General features: G+C 58.4%; 5 protein-coding genes across 5 annotated transcripts; 3 read left to right on the top strand and 2 right to left on the bottom strand.

The window, feature by feature from the left end:
- Positions 1-804: 804 nt before the first annotated feature.
- On the top strand, positions 805-3,067 carry L226DRAFT_298873 (manganese peroxidase isozyme precursor). The gene is made up of 14 exons (XM_067673689.1): positions 805-818; positions 881-1,239; positions 1,309-1,389; positions 1,444-1,452; positions 1,512-1,570; positions 1,625-1,638; positions 1,700-1,741; positions 1,799-1,877; positions 1,932-2,226; positions 2,278-2,422; positions 2,484-2,659; positions 2,715-2,754; positions 2,822-2,846; positions 2,899-3,067. Exons 2-14 carry the CDS (start codon positions 1,132-1,134, stop codon positions 2,909-2,911), a joined length of 1,086 nt encoding a protein of 361 aa, XP_067539205.1. The 5' UTR covers positions 805-818; positions 881-1,131; the 3' UTR covers positions 2,912-3,067.
- Positions 3,068-3,433: 366 nt separating this feature from the next.
- L226DRAFT_457043 (uncharacterized protein) lies at positions 3,434-4,862 on the bottom strand (the record flags this gene model as incomplete). The annotated part of the gene is made up of 8 exons (XM_067675346.1): positions 3,434-3,583; positions 3,640-3,839; positions 3,883-4,012; positions 4,074-4,095; positions 4,158-4,315; positions 4,378-4,463; positions 4,528-4,591; positions 4,665-4,862. The coding sequence occupies 8 exons, from the start codon at positions 4,860-4,862 to the stop codon at positions 3,434-3,436; spliced, it is 1,008 nt and encodes a 335-aa protein (XP_067539206.1).
- A 2,292-nt stretch (positions 4,863-7,154) lies between these two features.
- Positions 7,155-8,415, top strand: L226DRAFT_543897 (uncharacterized protein; the record flags this gene model as incomplete). The annotated part of the gene is made up of 5 exons (XM_067682230.1): positions 7,155-7,343; positions 7,436-7,495; positions 7,563-7,627; positions 7,687-7,763; positions 7,907-8,415. 5 exons carry the CDS (start codon positions 7,155-7,157, stop codon positions 8,413-8,415), a joined length of 900 nt encoding a protein of 299 aa, XP_067539207.1.
- Positions 8,416-9,376: 961 nt separating this feature from the next.
- Positions 9,377-10,609, bottom strand: L226DRAFT_298979 (uncharacterized protein). Its single transcript, XM_067673690.1, has 2 exons — positions 10,522-10,609; positions 9,377-10,467 (listed from the first exon to the last, which is right to left on the bottom strand). The coding sequence occupies exon 2, from the start codon at positions 10,372-10,374 to the stop codon at positions 9,493-9,495; it is 882 nt and encodes a 293-aa protein (XP_067539208.1). The 5' UTR covers positions 10,375-10,467; positions 10,522-10,609; the 3' UTR covers positions 9,377-9,492.
- Positions 10,483-11,868, top strand: L226DRAFT_299050 (uncharacterized protein). The gene is made up of 2 exons (XM_067673691.1): positions 10,483-10,963; positions 11,018-11,868. Exons 1-2 carry the CDS (start codon positions 10,757-10,759, stop codon positions 11,525-11,527), a joined length of 717 nt encoding a protein of 238 aa, XP_067539209.1. The 5' UTR covers positions 10,483-10,756; the 3' UTR covers positions 11,528-11,868.
- The last annotated feature ends 772 nt before the right edge of the window (positions 11,869-12,640 follow it).

The raw sequence follows: 12,640 nt of genomic DNA on the forward strand, positions 1-12,640 counted from the left end.
CCGTGAGGCATGGAGTACCGGGCCATGCGGAACCGATAGTTGCGGTTAACCTCGGACGCAGTAGGTCGACGCATAGCCCTATCTGTGGAGACTACCTGTCCTGCGAAAGCATACGCCCCCGACGGCGTTCCCGGGCATTGGGTGCAGCCTAGAAAGGCAATTTCTCAGCCACATGCGACGGCTTCCCAAGACCTTGGAGGTGGTATAACCAGTCGTACCCATGCTCCTGGATGTTGGGCTCAGATCGATCTTGAATACTCTCCCGCAGACCCACGGCGTTACCGTGTATAGGTTTCTGACTGCAATTCCCCGCCAGGCTCCCATGGACGATAGCGAGGTATCCAATAGCATCTCATACATTTCCAGCAAACTCTCATCGTCTTGTCGATCCTTGACGCACACAAGATACTCGATGTCTCCCCTTATCTGGAAAGTCAGGTTAGTTCGTTTGCGAGTGAAAAAATCCCCTCCTCACCCTCGAAGTAGTAGATCGTCACAATCCTCATATTTCTCCTAAACCTGTACTTCACAAATATGCGCAAGACAGCGCGGCTGCACAGGTACACTTATCTGACATGCTCTACGTGTCCTGGAGCCGCAATCCATGGACGGGGCCGCTCGCCGTATAACTATCGTCGGCTCCTCACTCGTTGCACCAGACTGACTTGACGTGTGAGGAACAGATCTCTACGTCAGTCGCACAACTTCGTCATGGGATATCCGGTACTTGCTCCCTATCCAATCGCATGCTCCGTCTTTGGTGTCTTGCGCAACTCATCACTTTTGTATCTCTTGGCCAATTCGACGAGTATCAGAACGTACGCACGCCGTTCTATTATTTGCCGTCTATCGCACTCGAGCTGACACTTGTGTCCTGAAGTTCCCTAGCGCCAGGTCGGGAGACGGCCTCTGAGGTGGGCCGGCGGTCGTGCTCGGTACCGAGCTTGTGTTTGCTACCCATACCCCTGCGATCGCTCTCAGAGCTGGACAAACGACAGCGCCATGCATGAAAAGTCAACATCCTGAGGGGCATAAAAGCAGGCAGGGAGGGTATGACATCCTCAGCACTCCTCACAGAGTCTCCCACTGGTCTCATCTCCAACCAGCCATCGCATTCCATACACCGCCAATATGTTCTCCAACATCCTCGCTTTCCTCGTTGCTCTCGCTATTGCCGCCACCGCCGCGCCCAACCGCCGCGCCACCTGCTCCAATGGCCGCACGGCCACCCATGAGGCGGTATGTCCTTGGCCCTCTGAACTCCTCTGCCTCTACCTCTGTCGTATCGCTGATGTACGTTCATCGTAGTGTTGCGTCTGGTTCGACGTCTTGGATGACCTCCAAACGAACCTGTTCGACGGCGGCGAGTGCGGCGAAGAAGTACACGAGGTGTGTCCCGATCCATAATGGTGTATCCCCCCACTAACGAATCGTTATTTGCAGTCCCTGCGTGTAAGTCGAGGCAATCTACCTACAACTACTGGGCTGCTCTAAAGGACAACGACATGCAGCTCACCTTCCATGACGCCATTGGCTTTTCACCTAAGCTCTTTTCCGAAGGAAAGTTTGGGTATGTAGATGTGGTCTGAATTGTCGACATCTCTGACTGATATGATTGCTGCAGCGGTCTTGGAGCTGGTATAGACGTTAGCGCACGGTGCAGTGTATACGGATTTGCTAACAGAACATTTTGGCGTAGATGGTTCTATCATGCACTTCGCCGAGATTGAGACGGCCTTCCGTAAGTCCTCTTCTGCGACGTAAACTTACAAATCTCACCATGATGCGTCCTTGATAGATGCAAACAACGGAGTAGACGGGATTGTCGAGACGCAGCGGCCATTTGCTATCAAACACCGCGTGTCTTTCGGAGACTTGTATGTCATCTCATCGTGCACGCTATTCCCTGAGATGATCAACGCGGTCTCCAGCATACAGTTCGCCGGCGCTGTCGGCGTGTCCAACTGCGCCGGAGGTCCTCGCCTTCAGTTCCTTGCCGGACGGCCTAACGTCACGCAGCCCTCGCCAGACCTGCTAGTCCCGGAGCCCTCTGATGCTACCGACACGATCTTCGCACGCATGGGCGACGCCGGGTTCTCCCCGGTCGAAGTCGTTGCTCTTCTTGCCTCGCACTCGGTTGCGGCTCAAGACCATGTCGATCCCACTATCCCCGGCACTCCGTTCGACTCGACTCCCAGCAAGTTTGACACTCAGTTCTTTGTCGAGGTAAGTATGGTCCGTTTGGATGTGATTCCTGCCTAACATATGCTGCATCAGACACTTATGAAGGGCACCCTCTTCCCCGGGAACGGCTCGAACGTCGGCGAGGTTGAGTCCCCTCTCGCCGGCGAAATCCGTATCTTGTCGGACTTCGAGATTGCTCGCGACTCGCGGACCGCCTGCGAGTGGCAGTCCTTGATCAGTGCGTCGTTCAATCTCCCGGCTTTCCTTTCTGAGGAGGTTGACCTTCATGTCGTACACAGCCGACCACACCTCCATGGTGAGGAAGTTCGAGAAAGTGATGGCCAAGCTCGCCGTCCTCGGTCAGCAGACGAATAGGCTTGTCGATTGCTCTGAGGTCATCCCTGTCCCCGCCGCCGTGCAGCTGCCGCCTCCGATGCTTCCCGCCGGCCAGTCTCTCGACGATGTTGAAGCTTCGGTACGTAATGTGAAGGTTACTCGAAGGAGTGCGTCCGAGCTGAATCGCTCAACAGTGCCAGGCTACCCCGTTCCCGGCTATCAGCGCTCCTCCGGGTGAGTTATTGCGTTTTGAGTTCTCCACCATGGGCTTTGGCTTATCATATACTGCACGCTCTGCAAGGCCCCGCCACCACGGTCGCTCCTGTGTAAGTCGCACATCGATTGTCGATTGCCAGCGTCTGACGCCTCGGATATCAGCCCTCCTTCCTGAACGTTCACGACGAATACGATGCGCGATAACAAAGACACGGTTGAATGGCTCTCGAAGTAAAGGCTTCAGAAGATGAATGTGATGTGGGGATCGCCTATGTAAGATTAGCAGAATATTGAATACACACTACTCGTTGTAGGGTCCCAACGGGTCGGTTGCTGCATTCCGTAATTCATGGCAATACGACGGACCGCGAGCTTGGGCCGATCGTATCTACAGTGAAATGTGCAGGGGTTTACCGGCGAAGGCACACTAGGCTTCTCTCAGGCTGCTGACAATGTGATCCAGCTTGTCAACTTGAGTCAGACGTAAACATGGAAAGCAGCCGGGGATCGCTGGTACGCCTCCGACACTGCCAGGCTCTAAATGGAACTAGTCAAGATGCGGTACAAGATACAAGCCATACATGAAGATGATAGATATTACAGCTGACGGTCCGTCCGGGGGAATATAGGGCGTCGTATGCAGGATATTCAAGATGATATCGGACAGGCGCGGAGGAGGTAGTTCCGATGAAGCATTTCACGAAGTTGCTGCACTCATACGTGCTCTTCTGCGCGCAGCCTTCTCGGGCATCGCCGCGTATGCCTCCAGACACTCGACGAGCGGCGTGTATACCATCTCTGCGGACTGCAGCTGCTGGTCGATCAACGGGAGCACGGGAGCATTGGTCTGGACCAACGCCTGGTCAGTGTGGCCGGAAACAACTAGTAAGATAAAATACTGACATCGCTGAACGTCTGGGCCATCTCGAGGTCGGATGAGAGTGTCGAGCACGCGAGCTCCACGGCGTGCCATGCGTCCTCGAAGGCGGCCAATTTGGAAGCGAGGGTGTCGCAGTCGTCCATGATCTCGCCCGCACGCTCTCGCGCCGTCTTCTCGTCGGCGTCGACGTCGGAGATGTGCTTCGAGCGTCGATCTATTGAAGCTGGGTCAGACCGCTGGAAGCGGAATACTACAGCCCTACGCACCGTCGAAGTGCATCTCAAAGACGAAGGTGAATCGGCCCGGGGTGCAGACGCCGAGACGGAGCATCCTGACAGGGCCTTGGAACGCGGCCTTGAACACGTCGAGCAGGTTGTTGATGAGACGCGTGATGGCCTACGGCATGTCGTCTCGTCAGGTCTGTACGTTAGTCGCACCCTTACGGACAATACCGCACCTTCAGTATCGTTGCGCACAGACTAGGACCGACAGCCAGGCGATGAGCGTCGCGACAGATTATGGTCCACAGAACGATGCTCACTCTTCGATCCACACCAAGACGCGCTCGAGGAAGCTGACAGGCTCCGAGGTCTCCCTCAATGCGCTGCCGACCTTGAGAGGAAAGACTTCGACCTCCTTCGAGATCTCATTGAAGTCGACTGTGTGCTCCTTGGCAGTTTCTAGATGCACAGATATCGCCTGCGTTAACACAGGCGCGCGGGGTCAGATCACACTGCTCCGGAGTCCGGGTCCTTTCGTACCTCGAGGAACCTGCTGATCATCAGCTTCTTGTGCTCGAGCGAGCTATCATTGGACTGCGATAGCGGGACAAGCACAGTGCCAAAGCCTACATTGCGCGCATGATCAGCGTCGTTCGATCTTATCATTTTGACAGCAATATAACCACGTACTCTTTAGAAATCGAGCACAAAGCCCTGCATTATGCTGCGACTTGCGGTAAATCAGCCTATGCCTCTGTTTCCCGTCAATACGGCAGCTCGAATCAATGTCCCAATATATTAATCATGCCATCCACATGAATGCGCACCTGCCGCAGCTTGTTCCACTCGTCGCACAGAGGGTGGGTCTCTCCAATACCCGACGTTTTCCTTAGCCGCTCTGCAACAGTCTCAAACAGCTTCTGGATGTCGAGCTGATCACTCGACAGCGTAGCGAAGTACTCCTTGAACCTATCGGAAGACCCCGCAACGTCGTCGTAATTCGGCGGTGGGCCAGTCTCCGACATACCGAGGGTCCCTGTGCAGTAAGTGCGTTATTTAGGGCGTAAAGGATAAAGAAGATAATGGGGGGGTCCTCTCAGGCAAAAGTTGGGATGGTAGTACACAGTAGAGTACATCGTGAAGGGTTCCGTTGCAGTAGTGCTCCGGCGCCTCGTGTCCTCCTCGTGGGCGGTGGCAGTGCAAAAAACCTAATTGGGACTCCCTCATCACGTCCTATCACGTCTCAGCCACTGGCCGCGGCTGTTCGAGTCTTCGACCCCTCCGCCACGACCATGTAGACGGGTGAGTAGCGATTCCTGCCTTGGTATGCGTATCTGCAGATGATTTTGAAGAACCACTTACAAGGTGGTCTGCTGCCTATCCATTGCTTTCGCTACGAAGACATCCACTGACACCCACATTTATCGGAACGATGAAACACGAAAGGAGGCGAATAACTACGCTTGAGAGACTCCGACCCAGAGTCGACTCTGTTCTTGGTCGGCACCCTATTCCTTGTCGTCTTACCTCAACGTCAAACTTCCATCTTCGTGAAGTAGATGCTGCAGAGAAGTTGACAGAAAAGGGCCAAGAAGCCTTTCGATGTAGGCTCGCTCACCGGTACTGCATTCTAATGGAGTCCGCGTTCACATGATCAACTGAGCGTGCGCACTACTTTCGCTGCGCCTGGATTTATCAGAACTCTGCTGACCACTCTGTCCACAAGTAGGTTCAAGAAGCCCTCAGGACGGACGACCTTCAGATAACCTTCCGGTCATGAAAATGTTAAGCGCAAGCTAAAGGGGCATCACCCACCCGCCATCCCCGAAGTGAGCTGGAACACGCCGTGCGGGGATTGCACGCCGTCAATGCAGTGCTTCCGAGGACGTGATTTCGCTATTGCGAAGGTCTCCCCAGGCTTCCTCTGCTTCACTTGCATCTTCCGCTCGGTTGATATCGACGCTGCCTGTCAGGACTGGCCAGGACGTACGACCGCTCACGGCGTTCAAGGCTTCCTGAGCGGAACCCCCCTATCTGCAAAAAGACCGCGCAAGAACCCTGGCGTTCTCGGGGGACTTGAATGCAGCATTGAATCTACAAGCACCCATCAAGTCAGCAGCAGTTCTGTCGTCATCGCGCACTTTGATTCATGAAACCTTGCTGGTGTTGGCATCTCGAGCCCGATGCGCAGTCCGGTCCCATGCGCTTCGACTTCCACCTCAAGTTCCCTAGACACAACGTGATCTGGTGAGACCTTATCATTCATGTGTCGATCTAGCTGGCGCATACGGTTGCTTCTAGGGCGTCAGCAGCTGCGAAAACACCGGAAGAGGATGCAAGTATGTTGATTACAAGTTTTCGGAACTGTTGCTCGCATTGGCCTGCTCCCACCCGGCGCATCTCATCTCCCATGCGCCTCGAGGCTCGCGGAAGTGGCTGCTCGGCTTATCAGCGGCGGTGAGGGAACATTGGCGGCTGAGGCCCAGGACCACACAATTACGGAACTCACTACTTGCTAGGGCGTCAGCAATGTCTAACACCGGACGGCGACACTGCTTGCAGTCTCCGTTGGCACTGCTTAACGTGAGGAGCCTCTGTGACGCGGATCAACACGGCGCATGGGGATATTCATGCAGTCAGGATCGCCGCTGCCAGGTGGACGAATTCGCGTAGCAGCCAAGGCGCATTTCCGGACTCGGAGCAAATGCCGCCGAGGAGTGTGGGCGTGCAGCAGTGTCGAGACCTGGGACGGTGCGGCGGAACTGAGGCGCGGTACCTGGCTTCCACTTCTCCGCAGCCAACAGCACCGGTCTGATGAGCGTGCTCTTCCCTGTCGAGAGCACATCCTGTTGCGAGGCGTCCACAGGGGTGGTGGACTGGATGGATAGGGAGGGGGTTCGGCATGCATATCTACTCGTCGCTGTCGCGGGCGGATACGACTCCCGGGCACGGATGGGCACGGACGAGTAGGGCCCGAGAGCACCGGAGGAAGGGAGAGCGCGCGTCTGGGAGGGATCCTGCGGCGGCTGTCAGAAAGACGGTTGCAGGATGGTTGCCTATTTGGACACAATGGCGCACAGCTTTCTTACGAGCTATCTCTACCGCCGGCCCATCAGCGCACGCCGGATCCAATCACACATCTCTCCCTCCTCGTGCGTCCTCGCCCATCGAGCGCCCTTCCCACCAACGCCTCCGCATACCTTTCCTTCAAAACCTGTTCGTTTGCTCGGCCTCTTTTCCACCATCCTCCCTCCACCGCCCTCGCCACTGCTGCCTAGTACTGCCTGTCGCAGCTCCCCCGACCGCCCCGCCTTCTGATGCAGCTTCCTACCTGCACCGGGATTCGCATCCGCACCCTCCTCGATGCCCATGTCATATTCCACGCCGTTTCACTTGGACTCCTGCCGATCGTTTCACGGCGCCTCGACATCGAGGAACGGCGTTACATCCATTCTGGCTGCGTATGTGTGTGGGAAGAGCGCAGCGCATGTGGGGAGAGCTCCTCTGTACGTCCCTCTGCTCCCGTACAACCTTCCCCGTTCCCCGCAAGAGAGGCACCAATCTATCCATACCCGCCGCTCAACTTCCGATTCTATAGGCTGCAGGTATAGAAAGGTGGACCGATGGGAGGCGATGGGGCCCTTCCAGAGTTCGCGATGTGAGTGCACCGTGCCGGCCGAGATTCCGCCACAGGACGATCCCACTGAACCGCGTGCGTCCGACAGGAGTTTCTCTACTACCAAGAAAAGCTCCCCGAATTCGAGGCTGACGAAGAGCTCTCCTCTCTCATGTGCGTGTTCCCGGTTGCGCTGGTATCCATGCCCTTGCTGAGGCCGAACTTTCCATCAGCTTTGGGAGCAGGCTCATCAAACAGACCTATTCAGTCTACGTCGAAACCCCGACCGGCAGGCGCAAGTGGCATCTGGGTAAGTGCCCAACGCACCAGCCATCCACCGCAGTTGCACAGATGTTAATCATGCGATATCTCTCTCCCTGCATCCGCCCCTGCTCGCGCGTGTGGGCCCACAACTCGTGCTTGTGCATGATAACGCCGCGATCCGACTCGCAGTGGCTTACTTCACCGGCGAGACGCTCGAGCGCCTCCACACCGTCGACGACATCCCAGAGCTAGCCGCCATCCGCAACATGATCCCCCCAGGGAAGTACACAACGGCGCGCATGGCGCGGCAGCGCGCGCGCCCAGACACAGCAGGGCCTCCCGTCTTTGGCGAGGACGTCAAACTAGGCGCAGGGCCGCCCGCCCTCCCCCTTCCCGGGCCCTACCCGCACGCCCGGCTGCCCCTGTACAAAATCGACCAGGACAACCTGCCTCCGCCGCACCCGCGCGCGGACGTACAGCTCCCCGCGCTGAAGCCGCCGCCATGGAGCCCGCCGCGGTGGCTCGAGGATGAGCTCGCGACGCGGCAGCCAGACCTGAACGGGGCGCAGTCGCAGCGGCTCCGGCGGAACCCCACGATCGACCTCGCGCCGCTTATATACCTGCGCAAGCGCCCCTACCCGCCGCGCGACGTCGCCGACGACGACATCCTGCAGAAGTTCGACTGCGGGATCGTCTGACCGGCTGCCCCGAGCTCGTGTGCCCGCACGCCTTGCGCCTTGAGCTTGACGATTGGGGTTCGGCGTTGGTGCGGGCACGCGGGCGTCCCGGGATCTGATCCTGAGGCCTGAGGTTCGATTCATTGAAGGCCTGTCATCTGGCACCGGACACTGGACACTGGAGACCCCGTTCTGGTATTCGGTGCGCGGTGCGCGGTGCGAGGTGCGAGGTCGTTCTCCCACTAATAGCCTGCCGATTCGCCCGTTCTTGCCGACGACTTCAACGTTCACCGGTGGCCGGTCGGCCATCCACTTCTTGCCGCACGCTGCACTCGACTTCCTTGTTCTTGCATGTCGGATGACTCTCCTTGGGCGCGGGCCAAGAGGCTAGAGCCCCCCTCTTCACCTCGCCGTACTAGTGGTTGCGTGAAAACGCGCGTTTCGACGTTCCGTGACTCGTCTTTCCCCCTCAGCTGATGGCCCGTTCACATCGTCATGACAGATGTCCCTCCGAGAGTCCCTTGTGCAGTATATACCCCCGCGATTGCTGCACGGTGCCGGACCTTACGTCGAGGGTCTGGGCCGGGGCTGTATGTGCCATAGGGATCTCTTACTACCTACTACTTACTCGTACTACCGCCGTCCGATGTGATCATATGCTAATCGTGTTAACGTGCTGATTCTTTTTCTTTGGCATTCCCATCGCAATGCTGAGCGTTGGTGCTTCTGGCGCGAGAAGGCGATTGGCAACCCTTGGGCTCTAGACTTCTCGGAGTCCCTTCGCGCGCGCATCGCATCGCCTGTCGACCCATCGGCCATCGACCAGAGTTCATGCACATGAGATGAGACAAGCCGCAGTTTCGTCATATCGGGCTAGGCTGGGTGCACCGTGCTGGTGCATTCAGTTGTGTGCTTGGAGCTCAATGAGTCATGGCTGCAGCTGATGCACGTCTCGTCTCGTCTCTCGATTGCATTGCATTGCGCCGACACAGAGTGACACACCCTAGTACCTTTGATTCAATGGGCGATCGCAATGCCCGGATCTACAGTATGTATTGTAGGCCTAGGGTGTACCTCAAACACGTCGACGCACCATAATTACGAATTCCGGATTCCCAGTGGCAGCATCATCCCCGCTAGACGATCCAGGACACTCGAACAGTAACTCACGGAAGCCACAGTAGCCGGCGGACGGACGCAAGGCGCAACCGCAGCTGAGGGAGGGAGGGGGGGGTCTCGTGTCTCGTGTCTTGTGTCTCGTGCAGCCTCTCGCCTGTTGCAAGGTCCCGCGTGTCTCGTCACTCGTGTCGCCCCGCTCGCCGCTGCTGTCAAGTGCAACTGTATTGTGCTGTGGCTGAATGGGCGAATGGGCCGAATGGCGACAGAGTGTCGCACTGGCAGCGCGACGGCCCAGACCCGCGCGCGCATCGCGGTTCTTGCGAGATTCTGCCCCTCCTTCCGACTTTCGACTTCCCACCCACGCGTCACAAGAGCCACTGAGCCTGAGCTTCTGGGTTCTGCGGTTCTGCAGTTGCGGTTGGGGATCTGGGGATCGCATTGCATTGGGGTGGGGTGGGGTGGAGTGGGGGGATGCGTGTGCAGCCACTGGCATTCGAGCGGCAACTTCAAACCAGCAAGCCAGTCCGCGCCACCAGTAGTGCCGTCCGAGCGCACCCGGCGAGGTGAACGAGAAGTGACGAAGCGCTTCTGCAGCGCAGGGTGCAGAGTGAGAAGGAGAGAAGGATTGCGCACGCGTGTGTCGATGCTGCCAAACTCCAATCTTGAATCAGCCACTGGCCACACACACGTACGTACGTACGTGCGTGCGTGCGTGCGTGCGTCCAGGATCCTGGATTCTAGGCCCCTGGCGCCACCGTAGGTACTTCGAGGTGGAATCCGGGGTTCTCTTCGCCCCCAACGGCCAACCAGAGCTGCTGGGCGATCGCACGGGTGCACAGTGACAGTGGCATATACATACATACCCGCACCTGATGGACCCGACTGAATTGCTGTGGCTGGAAGCAATTCAATTTGCGTGCATGCACGCGGGCGTGTGCCGTCCGTGCCCTGACGCTAAGTTATGTGTTAGTGTTAGTGATGGTGATGGTGACGAGTGACGTGCCGCACATTCGTACTCAAGAGCCGGCTTCCTGAGGAGTAGTACAACCAGCAGAACCGGAAGCGAACTGTCCTTGGGGTTGCATCTGGCGATCGGACAGAGAGGCTGGGCCTGGAGTCGGCACGGGTGACGGACCACGGCTCTCTGGCTACAGTGGCCGGTCCAGGAGCGGAGGGAGCCCGGGAAACGGGGCGCTCTGGAGGAACGCTAATACTTTCTTTGCCCCAGGCCCGTGGTGGGTGGATGGCGTCGATGCGGGCGATGGAAGGACAGAACGTTAATATCCCTGTGCCCTGGGATGTACACGGGATGTGGGATGTGGGATGTGGGGGGACCCTGAAAGCCTCGCGGCGTGGGCTTCCGTGCTGGATGGGGCATCCGGGATCCAGGGACAGGCAGCTAGTGCTGCGCGACGGCGAGAGTCTAGCGGCAGCGTTGGGACGATCTTGCGTAAGTATGAACTCAGCTGGAACTTAGACTGCTCAGCAACCTGATGCCTGTCAGTACTGTCAGTGCCAGCAAAGTTCGAACCGAGGCTGGGGTCTGGACCCGCACGCGCACACGTCGACGCCGAGCTTGAGCCTAAGGCGCAAGACCCACAGGCACGCGAGACGCGTGGAGGGGCCCCTTCGCGAAGTGGGGGACCATGGAAGTGTGGAGTGGATTGAGTTGGTGAAGTGCTTCTGGAGGTCGCCGACGGCAGGTTCGCCAGGTGGTGGCGGGAGGCTTCGCGCAAATTGGCCGGGCGAGGGAGGCAGGAGGGAGCCCAGCGATCGCGCAACGGTCGCGAGCAGGCAGCGCGAGGCGGTCTCGGTGCGATCTGCAAGCGAAGGAGAAGCAGGGGGGACGCGCGCGGGGGCGAATGGGGGCTCGCGCCGGGAGAGCGTGGGGGGGCATGGGAGAGGGCCATTGAGTCGCGGGGCTGGAGTTGGCTGGATGGGGTGGGCGCGCGGAAGCATTTGGGTGCAGCTGACCGGGCGCCCTCCCACGTCGCTGCGTCGAGGGAGCGCATGACTGGAGGGCAGGCTTGGGCGGGGTCGCGGAATTGAGGGGAAGATGAGGGGGGGAGGAGGTGGTGTTTGGGTTGGGCGCGCGGGACGGGTTGTCGGGGCAGGATGGGCGGATTGGGGATGGGCTGGCGGTAAGTAGGGCGAGGTCCTGAGGTGATGTGATGGATTAGTGGCGGTCGGGAGGAGAGTCGGACGTGCAGCGGGGTCCGGGGATGGCTCGGGCTGGTTGTCATTGTACTTGCATGCATGCGGATGGTTAGACGGATATCGATGCACGCTGGAGAGTCCGATGCGCCCGCTGCTTGGCAGGGCAGGTCGATCAGAAACCGCGAGCAGACGGTGGGGGACATATTGAGGCTAGCACCAGGCGTAGCGGAGTCGGGCGGGCGCTCGGACGCTTTGCAGCGACGCAGAGGCTGGAGGCGAGATATCGCCCAGGATGGGCATGCCGACACTGGCCTTCCTCTTCCGGCCCCTTTGCGATCGACGCTGCCCGATATGCTTCCGTGCTCTGCGTCAGTCCAAATCAGGCCTCAGTCGCCCAATCCGCAACGGGTCGTCTCCCAGCCATGCCGTCACCTCTGAATCGCACGCAGCCCCGCTCAGCCCTGCATGTGCTCCGAGTCCCTGCCTGCGTTGCCATCATTCCTCGAACCCACTCTGTCAATCCACACTCCCATCTGTCTGCCCAGCAAATCCATGCCCCATTCGTATCCCCAAGCCCCCCCAATGCCCGCCCTGCCATCTGGCTCTATTCAACTCATTCCAACTGCCGCTCTCCAGTCAGACGACACCTTACCCGGCACGTACCGGCGGGAACGGATCCCCCTTCGCTCAATCACTAATTCTGGGGTGCCCTCTCACAAGCCTCTCATCTAAAGCCTAGACAACTCAGACGTAAGCGAGACGGCACTGCGACCGTCTGCACCATGCATGCATGCCGTGACGCTCTCGCTCTCTCGCTCCCAGGTATTTCCGGATGCCATTTGCGTAATCTGTCCCTGCCTACAAGCGCGCTCGCGGGATACCCTCCTGTGACATCGGATGTGCAGCGCTGCGTGTGCTCGTCTTCTCCACAAATTCTGGGGCGACAGCTCTCCCGACGAGTCTAGTTCCG

Source organism: Lentinus tigrinus (assembly GCF_003813185.1).
Source record: "Lentinus tigrinus ALCF2SS1-7 unplaced genomic scaffold L226scaffold_5, whole genome shotgun sequence".
Classification (NCBI taxonomy): Eukaryota; Fungi; Basidiomycota; class Agaricomycetes; order Polyporales; family Polyporaceae; genus Lentinus; species Lentinus tigrinus.